The sequence below is a fragment of the Scleropages formosus genome, chromosome 8 (genome assembly GCF_900964775.1).
Source record: "Scleropages formosus chromosome 8, fSclFor1.1, whole genome shotgun sequence".
In the NCBI taxonomy this organism is placed as follows: domain Eukaryota; kingdom Metazoa; phylum Chordata; class Actinopteri; order Osteoglossiformes; family Osteoglossidae; genus Scleropages; species Scleropages formosus.
Window position 1 is genome coordinate 5,210,679 of NC_041813.1, and position 22,598 is coordinate 5,233,276.

General features: G+C 44.5%; 1 protein-coding gene across 4 annotated transcripts in view; it reads left to right on the forward strand.

Annotated features, from left to right (window-relative positions):
• The window catches only part of srbd1 (S1 RNA binding domain 1), a 74,797-nt gene that overhangs the window by 21,671 nt on the left and 30,528 nt on the right, over positions 1 to 22,598 (forward strand). For all 4 annotated transcript variants that reach the window (XM_018725070.2, XM_018725068.2, XM_018725071.2 and 1 more), the window contains exons 15-16: positions 17,605 to 17,696; positions 21,736 to 21,818. In XM_018725070.2, coding sequence (XP_018580586.2) covers positions 17,605 to 17,696; positions 21,736 to 21,818 — 175 coding nt within the window. The remainder of the gene's footprint in view (positions 1 to 17,604; positions 17,697 to 21,735; positions 21,819 to 22,598) is intronic.

Below are 22,598 nucleotides of genomic sequence, written 5' to 3' on the forward strand. Positions count from 1 at the left end.
AACCACAGCATGCAGAATTCAGAGGAGGGCCTTCATGTTGGAATAACCGTCCAAGCACTGAAAAATTCCTGCAGGTAAACAATCGATTGGAAGCTCAAACACCTCTTCACTTGAACAAAGTACAGAAGTCAGAGGTTTATTTCATTTATTTCTCGATAAAAGCTTACTCTCCCCAGCTGGATCATTCCTGGAATAAAGCCCCTCACCTCAGTTTCCATAGCTAATGGTCCATTTAGTTCTTCCTTTTGTGCTTTTTCCATCTCTGCATGCAAGTGTGCAATTTTATAGCAGTAGATATTGATATACAAATTCTTTTCCCAAATTATATGTATAAATCATGTAGGCAGCTGGTAGCCTAGTGGTTAGAGCTGCTGCCTTTGGAGCTAGAAGTTGTACGTTCAAATTCCGCCTCCATCTGCAGTACCCTTGAGCAAGGTACTTACCCTAAAAATTGCCCCAGTAAAGTTACCCACCTGTATAAATGGGTAAATAATTTTAAGTACCTTAACATTGTAGAAGTGTCAGCTAGATAAATAAATGTAAATGTGATTAGAACTGTTGCCTTATAATCAGTGGACTTGGGTTTGAACCCTGTCCTGTTATAGTACACCTTTATCAAAGTATTTGCCTTAAACTGATATGGTAAAAAATAACTGAGCTGTATAAACAGGTAATTGTAAGTAGCTTAATATATAAACTTAACATAGTAAATCATGTTTGGCAAAGGTATCGGCTGAATTGAAAAGTGAAACTGCTGAACAGTTGTGTGTACAGTATCAAGATGCTACTAATTTTTGAATTTCAGCTGAAGCAGTATTGTTGTGTAGGAATGTTATGTATTAAGGGTTTTTTTATTACTTTCCGGTAAACAACTGATCCTCTGTGTGCAGCAAGCAAGAGAAGATTTAAGTGAAAGCAGAGCTGTTTTTTGGTGTGTGCGGTTTTATGCCTTGCCCTGAGTTGGCAAGGGACACTGTGACTTCCAAGTCTGCACCAGTTTATTAAACCAGTGGCTTCATTCGCACCGTCTGCTATCTGTCTCATCTCGCCATGGCTTGATGAAAGCCCCCTCCCATCCCTCTCGACCCCTCCTTGCTTTGGCCTTTCTACCCCCTCAAGCCCTGCTGCCCGCTGCCTGCTGCCCTTCCACTTGACTGCACACCCGGAATGACAGGGGGCGCCAGCAGCCTACGTGGGGTTTAGGACCCCCTCGGGACAGTGTCTTCACAGCAGCGCTGTTTAGTATTCAGAGAAGGGGTGGGGAGCGTTAGGACCTGCCTGTTGAGTGAGCGTATTCAGGTAATATTCCCCTGTTTACACCACGTTCAGTCCTGTACCTCTGTATTATGACCGTTCGAGGCCTTAGGAAAAGTTTCTCCTCTCTCTCTCCGTTCTCTTTCTTGCCATCTTCCTTTGTTAATGTGCCGTGAAGGAGACCCATGAAAGTGAAGGATACATGGAAGGCCCCCTCTTCCCCATGTTAAGTGGCTAATGTGAATCCCCCTCAGTACGGAGAACTGCCTGTCAAACAGTCAGACTACTGTGAGTCACTGCTCCCTCTGCACCCCTCTCCATGCTCTCGCTCTCTGTATGAGCTGTTACGAGACCACGGACAGGTGGTCTATGCCAGACACTGCGGTGCAGCGGGGGGCTTCATTGCTCATGGCCTTCCCTGCAAAGGGTACAGGGTGTCCTTGGATGAAGAGGCTTGACAAAACTGAAGTTGGATTCAGGAAGAAGTAGCACACCGTACCCCTATACCATGTTTAGCTGATGCCTTTGTCCAAGGTGACTCACGGTGTTGGGTACCAAGCAACAATGATTTATACAAGTATAAATAAATAGGTGTATTCTTACTGTGTCGATTCAGGGCCAGAACCTTTCTCAGTGGTACTATAGCAGTAAGCAGGGAGTCGAACCTGTTTTCTTTGACTGACACATGATGCTCTTAACTGCTACTCTGTCTGCTGCTTGCAAGACCACTCCGTCAGTTCCTAGTATTAAGAAGAAATAACAGTAATAGTAATACTTTCAAACACTTAAAAAAAAAAAAAAAAGCTGTTAAAAGAAAATAGTTGTTGCAGAAATGCAATACTCTTTTTAAAAAAGTAATATAGAAAAAAAATCTTAATGCAAATAGTACAGGAGATCATATGTCTGCTCTGCTGTCTTTCCCAGATTGGAAGTCCTTAATGCAAATGCATGCAAATGTTTTGAGAGATATTTATTTACAGATGTTAAAGCAGACCTTGTATGATTTTATTACCCTTAACGTTTCTTTGCTGGCATTCCCCTGAGTCCTCAGTGTAGTGAACTTCTGATGATTAAACTTGTGAGGATTGAGAGTCTTGCTGCAGGGTGAGTACATAGTGATGTCCTCCTACATGTGTACGGGGAGAAATGAAATAACGGATGACCTTTCCCTATTTTCTTGTTCAATACTTTTATTTTCTTCCTCCTTTTCTGTTTCAATTTAATCGAAATTATGCTTTTTCAGTTATCAACTTGACTGCATACAGCGGTTTGCATTTGGCGTTCTTTGTGCAGGTGTTATCGCAAGGAACAATAAAGTCGCCCACCACTCGAACAGATAGGGGCTGCTGCTAAATCGACAGAGTGACCTTGCTTTGCTTTGCATGTTCCTTATCACGGTGGTTCATAGAGAAGCCGGGAAGCGGTTACCAAAGCACTACATTGTTCCCCATTATGCTTTTTTTTTTTTTTTTTTTTCCCCCCCTCTCTCTCTCCCCTCCCCCCATTATTTCCGCTGCCTCCTGTCAGTCAGGAGGACAAGTGGTGATGAGGAGACCTCATCTCCAGGCAGCAGCTCAGGATGTTGCCATGATGGAAAGGAGACTTAATAGGAGGCCTCAGGACTCTTGAGTCATTCTGCGCTCAGCCAGGGTTTGACTCCTAGTTCTCCTCTAAGAAAGCAAAGGTGGTGGCACTGCCCATGTTTTTCTTCCTTTTAATTCATTAATTTATTTATTAAAAGGGCTTTGTCTAGCTGTCATCTGTTGTCTTTCTATTGTTTTTTTTTGGTTGGCATTTTGTGGCATTTAGAAATCAATATCTGGAACACACTGGAGGATTTATGTAACATACAGCACCTAAAAGTTAGACTTTGTTCTGGTTTGGGTATTGCAATTATGTTTTTCACTTGGCCAAAGCATTTATGAGTCAGACCTACTATCCAAACCAGTTATTTTCACACATTTTTTGTAAAACCTTTTTATAGCCTCGGCCGTAAATCTGGGATTTGGTATTCTTGGCTTGCAGTTCTGATATATATATATATATATATATATTTTAATTTACACACTACTAAAACAAGACAAGAACTATTTTTCACATTTTCAGACATGATCTTTAATTTTTTTTTTTTTTTTAACTGTGCTTATCTCATTCAGATTCAGAAGCCCTTTTTCAGTCAAGTTTTTAGCCAATACAAAGTTTCTGACATAAACAGTAGTCAAAAATTAAATGGCATAGAAATTGCTCATATTGACTATGGAAAGTTGATGATTAAAGGCATCATAAGCATCACTCTGCTTTTCATTAAAGACCGGTTTTGTTTTTGCATTTTATGTGTTTCCAGATCTTTTACCTATTGCTTTAAAATACAAACTGAGTTTCTGAAATGTGAAAATGTTTTGGAAACTTTTCAGTTTTTATGGCCTGTTTGCAAGAGCAACAGTACTTATTCCACTGTTACTTTGAAGAATTTAATTGTGTAGATACATACAGGATTGCTCCTATACATCTAACAGTAATATACTTAACAAGTGCCTTTTAGTTAAGATGTAATGTAGCACTGTATTTTTTTTCATGCAGATGATCCAGGTCTGTGCAATAGGGAATTCAAGAGTGAATGACCAGTTTTTGAATTTATGATCGCAAAGATTCACGATAGACAGAATGTAGTGTATAAGTAGTCATCTCTATAGACATACACCTAGAGGTTGAATAAAATTTAACAAAATCCCTCATGCTTGTTCTTTCTGTATGTATCTGAGATCATGAACATATATTTTGTGTGTTGTACTGAAACCTGAATAAATGTGTATGAAGAAACCAGAGGGCAGCAGTTAATACAGGGGTTTTTTTTAATCCTGGGGATTGTGGGCTGGCTTCAAGAGGTCTGTGAAGCGCAGGGAGAATAAAAGTTAAAATTAAGGTATTGCTAGTATTTAGAACTTAATTCTATGTGAAAGTAATTGTTTTGGCGCAATAAATTCAGCCCAGTATTTTCTCAGTTTATTAATGGATGGAGAGGGTCTTCAGTTTTCATTAGATTCTTATGGGGTCTGTGGCCTAGTAAAGGTTAAAGACCTCTGGGTTACAGCCATCAGCTTGTAATTGAAATGAACCAGGTTTCAATCCCTTATGTTGTAGTTCACGAGATACTTCCCTGAATTGCTCCGATAAAAATGACCCAGCTATAAATGGGTAAATCCCAGTTTAAGTACATTAATGTACAAACTTACCCTTGTAAGTTGCCTTGGAGAAACGTGCCAGCCGTACAAATAATTAAATATTAATGCTTCTTTTATATATAGGATATCTATAAAGTCTGTGTGCTGTTTGAATTTTTAAGCAACATGGATGAAATTTATTAATATTTTAGCATATGTGATTGGAGGAATGTTAACTTCCAATGTGTCCACCATCATTTTGAATGCAAAGCTTGGCATGATTTTGAAGTTCCCAGAACACATTCTGCAGTTATGTTTTGAGTTATGATGTTGATCATATTTGTTGTCCAAGCCCAAAGATTACTTGGACAGCGAGGCTTGGTTGAATAAATTTCAATTTAAATATATCCCCACAGGAAAAAGTTTATGGGAAGAAATGTGAGGATGTAATGATTTTCTTTTGATGACTAATGCAAACTTTAGCTCACCTGACCAGAGATCACATCTGACCTTTTTCTTCAGCTGAAGCTGTTCTTTCTGTATCCGGGAAAATATAGAAAGAACAACTGAAACACACACACACACACATTTTCAGAACCGCTTGTCCCATACAGGGTCGCGGGGAACCGGAGCCTACCCGGTAACACAGGGCATAAGGCCGGAGGGGGAGGGGACAAACCCAGGACGGGACGCCAGTCTATCGCAAGGCACCCCAAGCGGGACTCAAACCCCAGACCCACCGGACAGCAGGACTGTGGTCCAACCCACTGCGCCACCGTACCCCTACAACTGAAACATAAAGTTCAAATTACAAATGAATTCTGCCTCCAGTGCATTTTGCAAATTGTTTAAATCTTACATAAAAGTGAAGCTGGGCAGCTAGTAGTGGTTAGAGCTGCTGCCTTTGTATCCAGATGTTGTGGGTTCAAATCCCACCTCCAGCTGACCAAGGTACTTACCTAAAAGTTACTCCATTAAAATTTACTCAGCTGTATAAATAGGTGAATAATTCTAGGTAACTTAACAGTGGAAGTTGCTTTGGAGAAAAGCATTAGCTGAAATGAATGTATAAATTATTAAATCTTCAGACCGATAGACACCCTGTATGGTATCTTCCAGGCTGACTGAAGAGAGCAGGCTACACTAGTTTACTTCTCATAATTGACAATAGCTCTGCTTGTAGTGAGGGACTGAAGCAAATGTCCAATAAGGTGAAATCCTCTTCTACACAGCACCCTTTGTCAACCCCCCCCCCCCCCCCCATTTCAGGATGCATTGTGCCCTGGACATTACTGGGAAGAAGACCTTGGCCTCAATGAGTCTGCTTCAGTATGTGATTGGAGTAATTACACTTTGCTTCTAGCATTGCTCAAAAAGAAGCCTGCTGTTTGAACCCTATGCACCCCACCTTGTACACCCCAGTGCCCCCTGCTTGTTACTGACTCTAAATTGCCAGGTTTCGTTATCTCCGCAGACATGCAGATTATTGTGTTTCGGAGTATGGGAAGGTCTCGGCTAATTGTTTTTGAAATCCCAGGGTGATAATTGCTCTGTGGGCCAGCTTGAGAGGAGCCAGTATTGGGGTTTTGGGAGGGAACCAGGGTATAGTAGGGTGGGGGGGTCATATGCAGAATTTGAAATGTCTGAAGAAAACATGAGAGTCCAGAAGGGAGTCCATCCCCTCATTGTTCACATCTTGTGCTACTTTGCTAGGACCCAGGAAAGTGCATTAGCTTTAAAAAATACTCAGAGCATTAGCTGATTCTGAAGTTCCTGTTCAACCAACTGGCTGAAAAGTGCCATATTTAAATTTATCTGACGCTTTTTTCGCTTAGTTATTTAACCGTTTATACAGCTGGGTAATTTTATTGGAACATTCTGGGGTAAGTACCCTCTCCAAGGTACTACAGCAGGTGGTGAGATTCAAACCTGTGATCTTTGGGTCCTAAAGCAGCAATACTAACCACTCTGCTACCACCTTTTTTTATCATGTTTAATCTAGCATCTAACGTTAAATCTCACACTTTTTGTCTGTACGAGAGGACACTACCAAGCCAACAGTAAATTGCTTGATTTCATATAAAATAAACATTTTCAGGTATTTTTGAGATTTACGTCTTTCAGTTTGTATCAAGTGATGGTAAATATTTGAGTTACTTTGCCAATATGTTCTGGATATCGGCAAAGATGAGTTACTTCAGGTCCTGTTCCACAATGCAGGATTTGATCCTAGTGGGTTGTTGCTGGTTTAAGCCTGAGAAAACACTTGACTGATAGTAGCAAATAGTGACGTAATTTTTCTTATGCATATTGCAGCATGTTGACATTATTCTTTGTACCGTTATATACATGGGGGATACCTGTATGTTCAGGTTGGTTATTTTTCTGATTGATAGATTATTCATTTACTTTTTTATTTATTCATTAATTCATTCATTCTGGGAAATGTTTTTTTGAGCACTGTCTCAACGATGGGATACAGACTGGGTCTGTGTTCTGCGCACGTTTTCACTTTATTCCTTGCTAAAATTGATTTGCACAAGTGCATTGTTTCAAGTCTTGCAGGTCTAAGTTGGCTTAGATTTGAAAAGAATGTACAGTTTACCCTTAAATCCATTTGTCACATATATTTGCAAAAATTTACTCCCCCTTGCACAGAAGACATCCATTTGAATGTTTAAGGTTTTCTCCGTGCACGGCCGAGGGTCTCGTGAGCCGAGAGGTGGCTTGTCAGAAATGAAGCTCATCTAGCAATGCCTTAGAATAGCATGGTGACCTTGCTTGTCGCTGTGTCTCCCTGAACTCCTCCTCTTCTCGCCGGCTTTGTCAGAGCGAATAAATGCCTCGGTGGCACTGAACCCACTCTGAAAGGGAGACGGCACTCTCAGCTCCCCACCTTGCCGGAAAGAGCTGCCGTTTGGGTGCTGAAATCCTGTGATTCTCCCATAGACACAGCAGCAAGGTGACACAGCTTGTCAGGGCTGATCTTCACGGCCGTACAACACGGCAACCGCAGTCGAAATAATAATTTGCATTATAATTCAGATTTTTGACATACAGAGGTGTTTCTGATGATGGATTACTTATGTGGTTTCAACATTATGCTTTAGATTAGAATATATGATCATTAGAATTTACGGTTATTAGATCCAAATTTATCTATTTTTTAGCAAACCCACATTTACTGTTTTTTAATTACAGTATTGTAATTCTGTAACACACAGTTGTTGTTTTTACAGCATGTTTAATATGTAATGTCATATGCAATGTCACCTTCCTCTAAAGATCATGGAAGTAATATACTCATTGGTACGTCCATACGGTACTCTTGATTTACCAGTTTTCCCCTCAGTGATCTAGTATTGGTGGTGTAAAAAATTAAAAGAATCCAGGGAATGCTGCATGACCTCACTCTGGGACTGCAGACCATGCCATTCGTCCGCTCCCAGTGGCTTTTTCTGGCTGCCTTAACTGTAACGTCCATTTCAGCATGTGACTGACGGCGCTGCTACGGTTCTCTCTGGGCCTGGATCATGATACGTTGCCCAGACCTGCTGACCGCTCAGCCTCATCTGTCACTTCTCCTAATGGTGGATGAGAGCAGGGCTGACCGATACAGCGGCGACTCGCCAGCTCACCCCTTCTTGCCTCCCAGCCCTCCCTTCCAAATCAAGCCCAAGGTTGTCCTGCACCGATCAGCCAACCAGTCAACACAGATCACTTTCTGTCTCGCACGGGGGGGAAAGGTTTTCATATACAATTGATTATGAATAGCTGAACTCTTTGAGGGCGTGGACTGCGGGGAGGGGGGCTGTCTTGTCCGCTCTCTTCTTTCGGCCTTGCCTGCAATCGGATCAGAAAGTGTTTAACTGACGTCTTAAAGACAAGCTGGAAATAGCGGCCGTCATGGGGTGTTTGTGTAGCTGTTGATCCGCAACGTCCAAACGGCCAAGTGCCATAAATAGGAAGGCTATATTTTCTTTCTCTGTGTTCTCAAGGTCTTTGCATCAGTGATCCAAGAGACAAATGCTGGCTCCTGAAGACAGTTTCAATGGGAAATTAAGTTTCAGCTGTTTAGATTGTACACTCGCTCACTTTTTTCTATTCTTCATCTTTTGCAGTTTAACTGCATATCCCTAGGAGGTTTCTCTTCCAGCCTATCTCCTCTGCCATATTTTAGTGCTGGCTGGATCTTTGCTAGATGCTTCCTGTATCCACTGACCACTTGGAAGGAAAAGGTGGCATGTGACACGAATGGTATGCGTCTCTTGTTCCTAATGGGGAAGGAGCTCTCGGCATCAACGTGATTCTCAGCATGTGTGAATAGGGGTATCATTTGTATGTGTACAAGCTGATGTGTGTGTGCGTGCTTGTCTTCAGGTAAGTAGTTCATGCTGGAAGAGCCGCAGCCCACGCTCTGGGAGAGCCTTGGCCGGAGATTCTGTCAGAAGGGCTATGAAGAGGGGCAGGGCGGTGAAGGGGCAGATTCGGGGATAATTAACAGTGCCACCCGCAGAGAGGCCCTCAGCGTACGTCTTAGTGAAGGTTAGCCAGCTGAATCATGAAGGGCGGACATCGGCCCAGCCTTCGTCACTCCCGCCAGCCCCGATCCCCTGCAGAACACAAACAAAGGGCCGAAAGAACGCCCCCATCATGCCAGTGACATTCGGTGTGCCATTACAAAGCGGTCAAGACTTGCCTCTGTGCTTTTCTTCCTAATTAAATTGTTTTTGAGAGCATTGCTAGCATTGCTAGATCACTGTAATTTGATGCACCGATGGCACCGAGGCCTGGCACCCGTAAGCATTTACCATGCATGATCGGTCGCTTTCCATCCCCTCCAAAGCTCTGCTGGGGTCACTTATATTGCCTACATGTGACATGTCACAAAATACCATCATCCGTGCCACACAGTAGCATCTCAGCTAAAGAGTAAACACCGTCCTCAGACCAGGATTAGATTTCATGAACGTTTGGTTACAAGGAGATGTATGGTCTTCTATCTTCACCGTATGCCACTATAGCTGAGGTCTCTTCCCTGGTTTGATGCCTCCCCCCCCCAGCTATCAGCCAGGTTAAGTGTCACTCCTGTTTGTCTTTAGGACACTGGGACAGCTTTTCCTGTCTGGACATAGTCAATAATTCATTGCTTCTTGATTTTGACCCCTGCCTCAATATGACTCAGTAGAAGGATATATTTGAAAGATCTTCACAGTGTTCATAATTTACAGTTCTCCTCCTCTGTAACATCTTGAACATACGATAGGATAGGTTCACTGGTATACAGTAGCAGTCTTCCATTTCTATGTTTGTATAACTAGATTAAATAAGGGTTCTGAGGGCTTAGAACTCTGTGATCCTGAACAATTTCACTACTTTCTCTGTTATCTTTCGGATAATTTTTCTGTTGCCTGGGTGGAAACAACTGTTTCAAGTGGATGACAAAAAGGGGTGATCGTAATGGTACTTGTTTGCGTACGGAATCACTCTGACTGATCTCTGAACTTGTAAATAGTAATAAAAGTGGTTCTTTTATGTATGTGCTTGTATGTGCTGGTGGTCGGTTTGCCAGTGGGTGCCGGAAAGAACTTGACTGTCAGCAAGGAGGGGTGCCCTCAATTGGCTGCGAGTTTGTGGGAATCGCAGGTAGATTTCGGCATGCCACCTTTCCCTGCTCTCTCTGGTGCCTGTCCCCATCTCTCACCAACTCCCCCCCACATACCCGCCCACAAACATCGGCGCATTCTCCACACGCATGTACACACGTGTCTTCGTCCGGGTGCAGATTGATGTAACCGACTGTGAGGTTTGCTCTTTTCAGATGTGCGCTCCAGTGGCAGGCCGAGTGCGGCTTTGACGTGACCACGCGCTGACTCTGCTCCTCCTGCCTCCTAGCGCTGCGCGTGAGGCTAAAGCCGTCTGACACCTGCCATTTGGACCCTTTTCCTGGTGAAAAATGTCACAATTTTCAGACAAGACGAAGACAGATATCTGATAGTCTTTCCTGTGGCCAGAGTCCTGGGGTGAGGCTGTGCAGCTGACCGAACAATAGGGAGAGAGCAGCTGGAGTTCCAGAGAGCACACTAAGGGTGGGGGAGCAGTAGTGGGGTGATCTAGGTAGCAGACAGCTGGTAGCGTGGTGGTTAGAGCTACTGCCTTTAGACCCAAAGATTGCAGGTTGGATTCCCACCTCCAGCTGTGGTACCCATGAGCAAGGTACTTACCCTAATTGCTCCAGTAAAATTACCCAGCTGTAAAAATGGGTTGTTAATTGTAACCTTAACATTGTAAGTCGCTTTGGAGAAAAGCATCAGCTAAACAAATAAACTGTAAATATGTTTTTTTGTGGGAGTGCGCGATAAAGGCAACAGGTTGGCCTCGCACGTTATGTCCACCCAGGACCAACCTGTCAAGTGTAGGTGCGAAGCGAAGGAGGGAGTGATAATTTCCTAAGTCTTTCATTCTCTCCTTCACTGCCCTCTCCACTCCCTTCAGTGAAAGCTGAGTGGATTCGCATTGGCGGTAGTTCCTCTACCTTCTGACGTCTCGTACCTTTGTGTTTTATTTTTTCCTTTCTACTTTTTAAGTTCTCTTTCAAGAAGCTGCTGCCGGGAGCGAAGGTAGAGAAGAGAGCTTCTAAAAAGGAACGCCGAACGAGAAGCTGTACAAGCCTTTTTTTTTATCGCATCTCTAGACACTGATCGTTTTAATTAAGTCAAGGCTGTCCCCCGCCATCCAGCCCATATTAATTAAGAACAAATGAAGGAGTCTCTTTTGCGGCTTTGTGTTTTTCCAAGGAAATAGTTTTGCATGCAGTTCTTTCCCAGTCAAGTGAGGTGGACCGGGTATGATTAGTGGGGGTTTATATATATAATATATAAAAAATTATATATGCATGCATGCAGAGGGCTTTTACACAAACATGACTGAGTAACTGAGAATGCGATGGTGGTGGTTTTAAAAAAAAAAAAAAAAAAAAAACACTTTGTCAGAGGTTTGGATCCCAGCTCCAGAAACTCTCTCACTTATTAGGAATTTACCCCGAAATGCAGTGGACAGTTGAACCTGTTTGCCAAAATGGATGGGAAGTTTCAGACTGCAGTGAACATTTATTCATTTACATGTTGGTTTTTTCTGTAGCAACTTACAAAGGTAGAGTGACATTTTAAGCTGCTTTGAATGACTTACCCATTTATACAGCTGAGTCATTTTTACTGTATCAATTCAGGATAAATACCTTGATAAAGGGTACTAATGTGGAAGCAGGGATTTGAAACCCTGATGTTCTGTTGCATTTACACTTATTGGTTTAGCTGGTTTCTTTTCTCCAACACAAAGTAAATGAAAGCAAAGTGCATTACATGAACAGAGAGCTACATGCAGGCTGGCGACTCTTGAGTACAGTCAATTTGTTTCATCCCACTGTAAAAACCAGCATACATTACACAATCAGTTGCAGTTTTATAAATTTTATTTATTTATTTAAAATAATGAACGTATAATTTAGCGTACGTTTATGGACTTGATCAGTGGAGGAGTGAGTCCAAAAGAGATGTTTTGAGACCCTTCTTGAATTCTGAGCTAGAGTCAGCAGTTCTGAGTGACAGGAGGAGGGCATCCAACAAAATTATAGCCAAAGTCGAAATACCTCTGGTGTGTAGGACCACTAAGTGGGCAGAGGTGGAGGAGCGTAGTAGATCCGTAGTCCGTATCTACTATTAACTGAGTCAAGCTCGTAATCCGAGCCTCGAAGTTAATGGAGGCAGCTGCAGGCAGCTAGTAGAGAGAGACGCCGAGGGGAGATAGATGAGGTTGTTGTGCCCAACTAAAAGGATGAATGACAAGAGATTCAGATGGTCCAGTCATCTAGTTCATAAACAAAGAGCACAGAAAGAAGTGAAAGCCCGTTTGTACACCACACAATGACAAGTAAACAGTGGCATTTTTGAGCAGTTACCACTAACTCTGTCGAGTTGTACGTTACTTTGGAGAAAAGCGTTTGCTGAATGAATGAATGTAATGTCCCTGTTTCTGGTCCCGGTACTCTGTGTCAAACAGGATGTTCTGCTCTTGTTTTGCAGCAGGGATAAGAAAAGTATAACCTCTGAATGACACAGAAAGTTAATCTCTTCTGGGCCTGGCCCAGCCCGTCATGGCAGCACCTCCGTGCTCAGGTTTCTTTCGTCCTTCCTCCCCAATCGAATTTCATCTTTCGGAAGAGATGATGCAACGCCCTTGTCTACTTGTCCTACAGCGAAATGGGACAAAAAGATGGCAGCGTTTCAGTATGCAGGCCCTACGCATCTGGTCCGTCCCGCTTCCTTCTTGGCCGAGCTCTGCGTATCGTTTTACTGCCATGGCGGTATCGCCAACACTGCAGTCCAGCGGAGCCGGAGAGTAAAGTTCATGAGCAGCGTTCTGGAGTGGTGGTGAAGCAGGAGGTTAAGATATCAGGGCTTGTATCTATACCTGAGAAGTCAGTCGGTTTGCCAATGAGTGCTGGTAATTCTGGTTGTTCTGGGCTGTATGGGCTTGCCTGGAGGGGCCCGGTGCAGTGAGGGGGAGGTGGCAGGAAGGGCAGGGGTGTGCGCCGTGGCAGTTAGCGGTGACATTGCCAAGGGACAAGGAGAACAAAGCTGGCGTGGGATGGGGGGCCAAGTGAGTGACAGCCCCACAGGGCGACCAGCACATCCCATGTTCAGGGTGGCAGGCAGCCAGACAGGACCCCACTTGCATGCATCCACCTAAGTCTGAGACAGCCTTCTGGTCGCTGCCATGGTGATGCCCTCTCTTCGGATATGATCCCTCTGTCTCTGCGCGTGGAACGCCTAACTGGGCCTCGATCTGTCCCGGTGTAGCCGAATCTGCATCCATACGTGCCTCATTCCCTACAGCTACAACTGATATGATAATTAATTCCGACATGATAGAAGAGGTTCTGTGTGTCTGTAAACTGTGGACAGACTTTTGGGGCACCTTCCCATGGGCGAAAGGCCTCCGATACTGAATGAGACTCCATCTCCCTTTCATTTCACCCAAAGGGTCAATGTGTGTCAGATATCACTTAACAGGGGTGTGATGGTGCTTTCTGCTTCCGTCAGCAGGACCTTTCTGTGTAGTAAACATTGTAGGCGGAGAACTCGTCAGACCTGAACCACCGAGTTCCTTCATGTTTGTTTTTCCACACTGCTGGTGGTTGTCTGGCACAAGGTTTGGTTCTCGTCAATTGTGGAAATGCCCTTGTTCAATGTTACTGTGACTCAGAGACATTTACACACCATCCAGTGTTTCTGATCCTGGCCTACCATCCAGCCTTCAGTACCAGTAGTGTGTGTGTGTGTGGGTGGGTGGGGTGCATTGGGGGGTGGGGACTGCTGCTGGCTTCAGACCCCCAGGACCTCTGAGGTTTTTGCAGTTGTCACCATTGTGCTCATGTTCCCACTACATTCACTGGGGTCATCACACATCCATGATCTCACATTCCTTCTCAGCCCCACACCCCACTCCCCCCTTCCGTTTCCTCGATCTTAATTTTTAGGAATATCATATTAATTACTGAGTCCATGACGCTGACGCATCTGACCCCAGTGAAGGTCACATGCCAGGGCTTGTTAGTGCTGTTAGAGGCCGAAGCATTGGTTGAGCATCATGTCAGCTGTCAGTGGGGTGCGAGGGCTGCGGGGAGGGTACGGTCCATCCGGTGAATAGGGGGATGCAGGGGGAGAATGAAATATGTAAGTTAATTTAAAAACTAATTGTTGTCTCAAGGCTTCTGCTGCCTGTCATTGGGATGGATGTCACTAACTGGCGAGTTTGCCGGGGCGCCACCAGTGTGGACTGGGGCGAAAGCCGTCCAGCAGCAAGGTTATCAGGTTGGAGGTTCTGTCGCACCCTGGAGTCCACAGTGGCTGTTGAAGAGCTGGTGTTAAAGAGGTGCTAATTCTGAACTCGCACCTCTGACGTCTTCACTGAGAGAGAAGTATGGAGTATTGGACTGTACAGCGTGTGTGTGTATTATAATATAGAGTAGAGCTGATAAATTATTAATTGTGCATACATATTCTGTATTATAATGGTCAAAAATAGAAACTTCAAAATAGAAAATAGAAACTTTATCCAGTGAATCTCTTTTGTTTGGTCGATGGAATAGATTTTAAGGAAGAAACAATGGAAGCGCTGTGGTTTCACCCAACGCTGTCCACTAGATGGCACTGCTGGTGCATATTTAGAGCTCAGCCCCTATGGCCTCACATACTGACCTTTAGACCAGGCCACAAGTTTAAACAAGTTCCAACTTCACTCTGCGACACAAAGAAAATAAAGCATTCACCTTCCTGAAATGATGGAAACTTGAATTGGCACATTTCAACCATGCCTATTAAATAACGTTATAAGTTTGAGGTCTTTTGTTTATAATTATATGTCATGTCCATAATTGTCTTTCAGAGCTTTCTGCTTTTGTGTTTGAATAAGTAGCAAGAGCCTGAAAACAGCTGGTCTTCATTGATTTAATTGAACGCAGAGCCAGTCAAGACATTCATAGCCAAATCGATGAATACAAAACTGCATCTTCTTATGATGTGACTTGAGAGGAACAAGGGAACACCACAATGAACAAGGGCAGTTGTGTGACCTAGAGGAGCTGTCAGATGATTGGGTTTTCGCTTCCTAACGGTACACCTCTCTTTTCAGTCCCAGGGAAATGTAGGTGGTGTGTAGCCTTGTGTACTAGCCTGTGTGTTAACAATGTATTTCTGGAACCCGCCGTAGTCGGAGGTGCTGGGTTCACCAATGGTTCTTTCCACGTTACTGTCTCTCATCACATCCTTGTGTCAATAATGATGAAAGCAGGTGTTATTTCTATGTGTGTGTCCTTGACGCAGATGTGACAGAGGAGTGTTGGTGATTATCTGCGCTGAAACACCGATGCATTCATGCAGGCCAGCATCCTGAATGGTTGCTGTTTCTTTATCCCGTCCTCAGTGAACAAGTGGCAACAGCCCTCCGGCCGCCAGGAGCCCGCATAAAGGGGTCTGGAGCAACCCGTAGGCCTGCTGCAGAGCTGGGCCAGTCTGCGTAAATATTTGAACCATCTCCGGGCCTCTAATGAGCTGGCTCAAGGTGTCCGTATGAGAGTGTCCGGCCCGCGTCGCCAAAATAAATGTTCTTTAAAGCGGCAAAGTTTCAGTTATCAGAAGAGCATAAGGGAGCCTTTCATCAGTAATTAACATTCGTTTATTTTTAATAATGCGTCACAGTTGAGCGCCCGGGCGGGGTTAAGCTGTCGGCGCTACGCAGTGGAACACTTGGAGCTGTTTGTTTGAATTGGAACCACGAGGCTGCGTACGGCGCGCTGCTTCAAGAAGCCTTCGCCACGTCAGGATGAAAATACATAATGATACGGGTTTTAGGAGCTTGTTAAACATTTGCTGCAGTTAATTAATATGAAGCGCGGTTATGAATGTGTGCTAAATTCCTGGTTGCATTTGTTAGCGGAGAACGTAATTATCGTTATCATTGGAGTGCACCTGTTTGGGGTGGCAGAGGGCAGCGTGGGGGGAGCAGTGGCTCTCTCTACTCCCGGAGGTTGTTGTTATTGTTTGATTAATGTTTCCACCGAATTACACGTTTCCTCCACTGCTCTTTCTCCTCAGTGGGTTCAATCCATTTCTGACAGAGCTACCGCCACCCCCTTCTCTGCAGTTCCCCTCTGTGATGCAGTCACGTAGAGGGGAGAGAGGGCCGGGCTGTTACGCTTCCCGTGATTCCTTTTGCTTCTCTCGCATGTTCTGGAGTTATAATCTATAACAGTGTCATCCAACAGCTTCATGGCTTGCGACATGTTTGCTGCAGTACAGGCAGTCCCCAGATTACGAACGAGTTCCATTCCTAAGTCTGTCTTTAAGTCGAATTTGTATGTAAGTTAGGTACGGTTCCTGTCTAATGTCACTCAGCTGTTTGTCTTAGTATATAGTGTACCTTCAATAATGATGGTAATAAATGTAACTACAATATTTATAATAGAGAGATGATTGTGATGATGATAATAATTGTAACTACAGTATTTATAACAGAGACAGAGATGATAATGATAATAAATGGGAGGGGTGCGGTGGCGCTGCGGGTTTAGCCGGAGCCTGCTCTGTGGTGGATCTGGGGTTCAATTCCTGCTTGGGGTGCCTTGTGGCAGACTAGCATCTCATCCTGGGTGTGTCCCCTCTCCTTCCAGCCTTGGTTTGTAACTACAGGTTGTACGTAATTCAGACGTTTGTAACTCGGGGACTACCTGTATTGGCTGTTGCACGTTGAAACAATGCCTTTCCTGGACCAAGGTCTTTAGAGTTCCTTCATGTTCTGCAGAGCTTTGAAATGCAGCTGGACACTTTGGGAGATCTTTTTCTGAGGTCAAATGAGAGGGCCTGTGAAACCTGGCTAGTCTGCTCATGCATGTTAAGTGCTGCTGTTGGGAATGGTGAGCCAATGTGGACCTTTTCCTCTCGGGTTTGTAGAAATACAGGCCATGCATTTACTTCTCAACGTGCGTTCTCGGAAGACATCCTTCTCCTTTTGCTTGGTCGTTGCAAGTCATGGAAAACCTTTTCCCTGGGAGCTTGGGGACACGCGGGTTGTCTCTCCCCAGGGGAGGGTCGATCTTACCTGCCCGGCAGCCATGAATAGCCCCCTTGATGAGAGATGGGGAAAAGGGAACGTGCGGAGAACGGAAGCTCAGCAACAGCCGCTTATTATCCACTTCTGAGACGGGTGGCTGGCGATCCCATGGAGAAGTGCGTGACTGTCGTCGCCCCCTGGAGAACAAAAGGCCATGGAATGAGCTGGCTCTCTAGGGGTCGACTGGGGGCGAGGTTACACATTCTAAATGCCCCCTGTCCTTAAGCACCAGAGTGTTGTCTTACCTGAGGGAGGTCACACGTCAAGCTCTTCTGGGAACTTTCTCAACTGGCATTTTCCTGTTATTATACCAGAAATATAATACTTTAATACAGAACAAGGTGAAGTTGGGGGGGGTCCCCTAATTCTGTATTCATGCGTTTTACCCATTTTTCAATGCTAGAGTTTGGTGAATGAAGCAAAACAGAAAGAAGCCTTGTTGAGCCCTGGAAGAATAATTTTTGAGGTGGTGTTTATAGTGACATGATATGTTTTTTGTGTCTTACCTCTTCGTTGTCAGCATCACAAATGAAGCTGGGGCCTCCATCTACAGCGTCAGCCCAGAGGCTGCTAAGGAGATGCCAGACTTGGACCCGAACCTAAGGAGTGCAGGTAAAGCTGCCCTTTGACATCCTCATGATCCATGAGAATGGGAGTTCCTGTAAAAAGGCTTTGTGTCACTGTGTGTGCAGTGTCTGTGTTGGACATGGACTTCGTGAAACCCCATCGGTTGCCCTGTCTTTCAGTTTCAATGATTATGGGAAGGAAGAGGTTGACACAACAGGATCCTGTACAACCTCTGTGTATTTTTTTTTTTTTTTTTTTTTTCTCCTCTCCCCCAACACACACTCTGAAAGGTCAGGCGGTAGCATTCTTTGCAAGCTTTGTCATGTCCTGTCTTTCCTGGTGCATTTGCCCTGGAGAGAAAGGAAAGCTGTAGTGCCCATGTACACCCCCAGTGAGCTGTGCTTCTAAGGCCACTGGGACCTGTCACAGTATGGGCTTTTGGGATCTGTCGGTGGCCACACTTTCTACCATGTGACAAGCCTGGACACTTACTCCCAGAATGCAAAGTTCCCTGTCTCCCAACAATACCTCCTACAGTATAGTAATTTCACAATGAATGATCAAAACAGCTACGAAAATTAAATTTATTTTATTAATCTTTTTTCCCTCACCAGTTCTTAGAATAGGACGTGCCTGGCCGTACTGGTGTATGCACCACAGATGAACTTTTCCTCTAATGTGTTCATTTTTATACACATCTTTTGAGCAGGAGGTGAGGAACTTAAACTGAAACTCTAGGGGGAAAATTTTTCAGGTTGTCAAGGTTCAAAGGAAGGCGATATGAATTGGATTTGACCTTTCCCAGTCTGCGGTGTGTACCCTTTTCCTTTTTATTTTTTGGATGTTTTGTGGCATCTGGTGTAAGCAGTTAAATCCTGTGCTCTTCTTTGTGTACTTTGTGCAACGTTTTCATTTAGTGGGTTCTGCAAGCTTTTGGCTGTACTTCATCTAATTGTAATTCACTGACTGCACTTCTTTTCTGGCTCCAATCTTATTGTATTTTTTTTTCTTTTTTTTCCCCAAATAAAAAAATATACTATGCGTTTTCCTAAACAAATTAATTTGTGTCTTTCGGGTAAACAGTGTATGTTTTTAGAAGTAACAACAGCGACTTCTAGTGGTAAATCACAGACAGTGTAATTTTACAGCACTTTCAAAAGAGTTGAACCTCAGTGCTTTATTGTTCTTTAGTCTCTATATGCTGAACTGAATTGCTGTATATAGCTTAAGTCTTACATGATCCTGCGGGTATGCGTTTGTGTTGTTTTCACGTGTGTTTATGCTGAGGCGAGTGGTACTGGCCATCCTAAAGCAACAGTCCGGGTCACAGCTGGACACTTTGTCGTGCCCATTGGAGTTTTGTTTTTGCACTGCATGTATTTCTACAGCCACATATACTGTACTGCTGCTGCCTGCATCAGCCAGCATCTCTCCTTCAAACCACGAGGTCCCCGCTATCTTATGGGAAACTGCTCCTCACCCGCATCACTGACCTTTGGCTCACGGTGTGAGCTATTGCAAAGCACCTTCATGACGGCATACAAAAGCAGCAGGTTCTCTCCTCCTGTTGAACTCTAGAAGGTGCTGTCATGCTATTGAAAGTGACCCTGGAAAGAAAATGTGGAACCAACAGGCTACCTGGCCCTTGCTAGTAGTGTTGAAAAGTAAACCTAGCTTGTTGCGAAGGGTCTAGTTTTAGTGAAGGAAGCATATGGGACAGAGATGGGGGGAAGCCCTAGCTGAGATCTGGGTTCAGGCAGGTACAGCGGGTGCTGATGGGGAGCAGTTTGGGTCATGCTTGGTGGGTGATGATGAGAGCAGCACCGCCAGTGTGTATGAAGAAGGGGAGGGCCAAAGGAAGAGGCAGTTGACGGGGCTTCTCATATCTGGGGAGAGAACAACACTGTCTCTCTGGCCACGTGAAGCAGTGGTTTGGGCACAAGTGGTCTGTGCTATCTGGGGGTGCTGAGGTGTATGCAGCGAGAGACTGCGCACATCGGGGTGAAAGCCACCGCTTGCTCCTATCCCTCTCCCTGGAACTTGTAGCCTACAATAATATTTGGGCAGGGATGATATTTCAGGGGTCTCTCACAGTGCACACAAAGCGGTTCTGCTTTTCACCAAAAATGAATCTTTTTTTTTTTTTTTTTTTTAAAGCAGAAATGCAAAGCACTCGCTGCTACTCATTGAAATGAACTATTTACAGTAACACTTTACTTTGGGCACTTTTGAATTAATTGCAAAGTATGTCTTTTTGTGGCTTCTTTGCTAAGCTGTTTTTTTTTTTTTTTTTTTGTCTGAAGGACTTCACAGTGCAGCTCCTCTAAATGTACGACTATTTTACTGGAGTATCTCAGGTCAAGTACCCAGGATTCAGGGTATGGCCTTGGGTTACTTTTGGCCCCTGAAAACAGTCAGACCAGCATGGTTGTTAAGCTGGCTCATACTGCCCTACCACCCTGGCTCTGTTTTTCCGAGACTAAACACAGCAATCGCAGGCGCAGCGCTCTGATCCCCCATCTAAATAACACTGTCGTTGGAGGAGCGACACATCAGTATAAATGAATTCTCCTTCGCTTTTTATTTGTATTTGATTGGCCCGTTGTTGCTGTTGGGCCCGGTTAGATCAGCACCTTGGCACCTGCCCCGTTTCATAACGGCGGCGGTTTTATGAAGACAAAGGGTCCAACAGCGGTGATTCACGGACCTGACGGTGTCCTTTGGCAGAGAGTCGTGCCAGAATCCCTGCATCATCCCAGTGCAAAGGATTAGTCACTGAGTGATTTCACGACCATGTCCAACTGGAGATAACGCACACTCAGTGGATCATAAGTAGTTTGGTGCACATCCCAACGACTTTATCAGTCATCAGCACTGCGCAGCAAAATCTCATGTTTGATAGTGGGATTAATTATGCTCTTTAAACTCTCCAGGACTATGGCAAAAATTCGGACTTTTATTGAAAACTTGGCGCAGGGTTTGCGGTACTGCCCCCCCCCCTCTTTTCACTATTGGTCAGAAAGTGAACCAGTGTGGATCCTTTGGGAAAACCGAGTGTAGCACTGAAAGAGACTGGAGAACCATGTGTGTTTGTGTGTCTGTATGCCACAGTGCTTTGTGTCTGTATTTGTGGCTGAAATTCTGCATTTGCGCATGTGTGTAGTGGCCTTCGAGTGGTGGGCGGAGCTGGGAGGCAGGTGTTGGGAGTCCTGTGCGGACCTCAGCAGGGGAGGCCATTAAGGGAGAGACAATTATTTGGAATGGAGAACAGTAGTGTGCAAACGATGGTGCCCCCACCCCCCCAACCCAGTTGCCTGGGGTGTGTCCTGGGTCACCCGATAGAGCACCTGGGGGCCCATTAAGAGAGGGGGCAAATGCAAACCACCATCTGCATACTTAAACTGTGTGTGATCATGCATGTTAGTTTATTAGTGCTAATTAACACTGGTCTCTAGATTAAAACCACCCATTTTTTTCTTCTTCTGCCACTGTGCACATTTACTTTAATGGGTTTTTTTTTTTTTTTTTTTTTTTTTTGCATGCGTGCATGCATTCATTCATTCATTCATGTGACGCTTTCCTTCAAAGCAACTTAGAGTATTAAGGTTACAATTATTTGCCCATTTATACAGCTGGGTAATTTTACTGGAGCAATTTCAGGGTAAGTACCTTGGTTAAGGGTACTACAGCTGGAGGTGGGGATCGAGCCTGTGACCTTTGGGTCCAAAGGTAGTAGCTCTGTGTGAGAACTTGTATATGCTTCGTTGATGGAGTGTTGCCATTGTATGCATGCGTGTCCATGTATATTTTTGGACGCTGGTACGTCTGCAGTTGTGAAACCATGCTGTTTTCTGTCTTTCCTCACTTTCTCTCTGTGTATGTGTGTCTGTCTGTGTCCGTAGTCAGGTGCACATTCAGACCTCACTGTTTTCAGTCTGTCCTCGCTGTGCATGTTTGTTTGTGTGTGTGTGTGTGTGTGTGTGTGTGTGTGTGTGTGTGTGTGCGAGCAAGCGAGCGCGAATTGCGTTTATGTGCAGCCAATCCCATGTTTGAGACCACACCGTACTCTGTCTCTTTCTCCCAGTTTCCATTGGGAGGCGTGTTCAGGACCCGCTAGCTGAGCTGGTGAAAATTGACCCGAAGCACATCGGCATTGGAACATACCAGGTACCGCTTGGATATACGTATCTCTACAGAAGGGTTTGTGCTCGTGGATCAGGTTGGATAAGGCAGCAGCATCTTTTGGCCAGCCCTGGTTGCTCTATGTGAGCAGTAAAGTGAAAGAGCACCCTGCAGTCCTTGATATTACATGTATTCATTTAGCCCATGGTTTTGTCCAAAGCAGCTTACTGAGTTGCTTATGATTGTTTACGCATTTGTGGTGGTGCTATGTGCTGTCGAGTCGATGGTGACTCTATGGCTAGTTGCCCTTAAAATCATCATCTGCCAACCGGCTAAGAGTTACTATCCATAGAGTTTTCATGGCAAGATAAGGAAGTAGATTACCAGGCCTTTCCTCCACGCAGTTGGTATTGTTGCCATTTGTCACTGAAATGTGATCCTCTGCCATTAACACCGACCCATACTGCTGCTGCCCAGTATGACATTCGCTGCTTTTTGTCTGACTGCTAACCATTGGTCTTCCTGATAAGGTTGAACCCAAAGGAGTGTTACTCCAGCCAGTGTAGCCCTTTGGGTCACAGCAGTGCACAAGCCCCTACCACCGCGACAAGGTGACCTCTATCGGTTGACCATACTCATTTATACAGAGGGTCATTTTTAGGCGACTACTACAGAGGAGCAGGAATTAGAATTCAGGTATTTTGTTGGCTTTGCGATGACTCTAACCACTGCAGTACCTGCTGACCATTATTTATTAGAGGTTTCCCTTTCGACTTCAGAGCATCTGTAGAAATAAGCTGCTTTACTACATATGTTTAGGTCCTC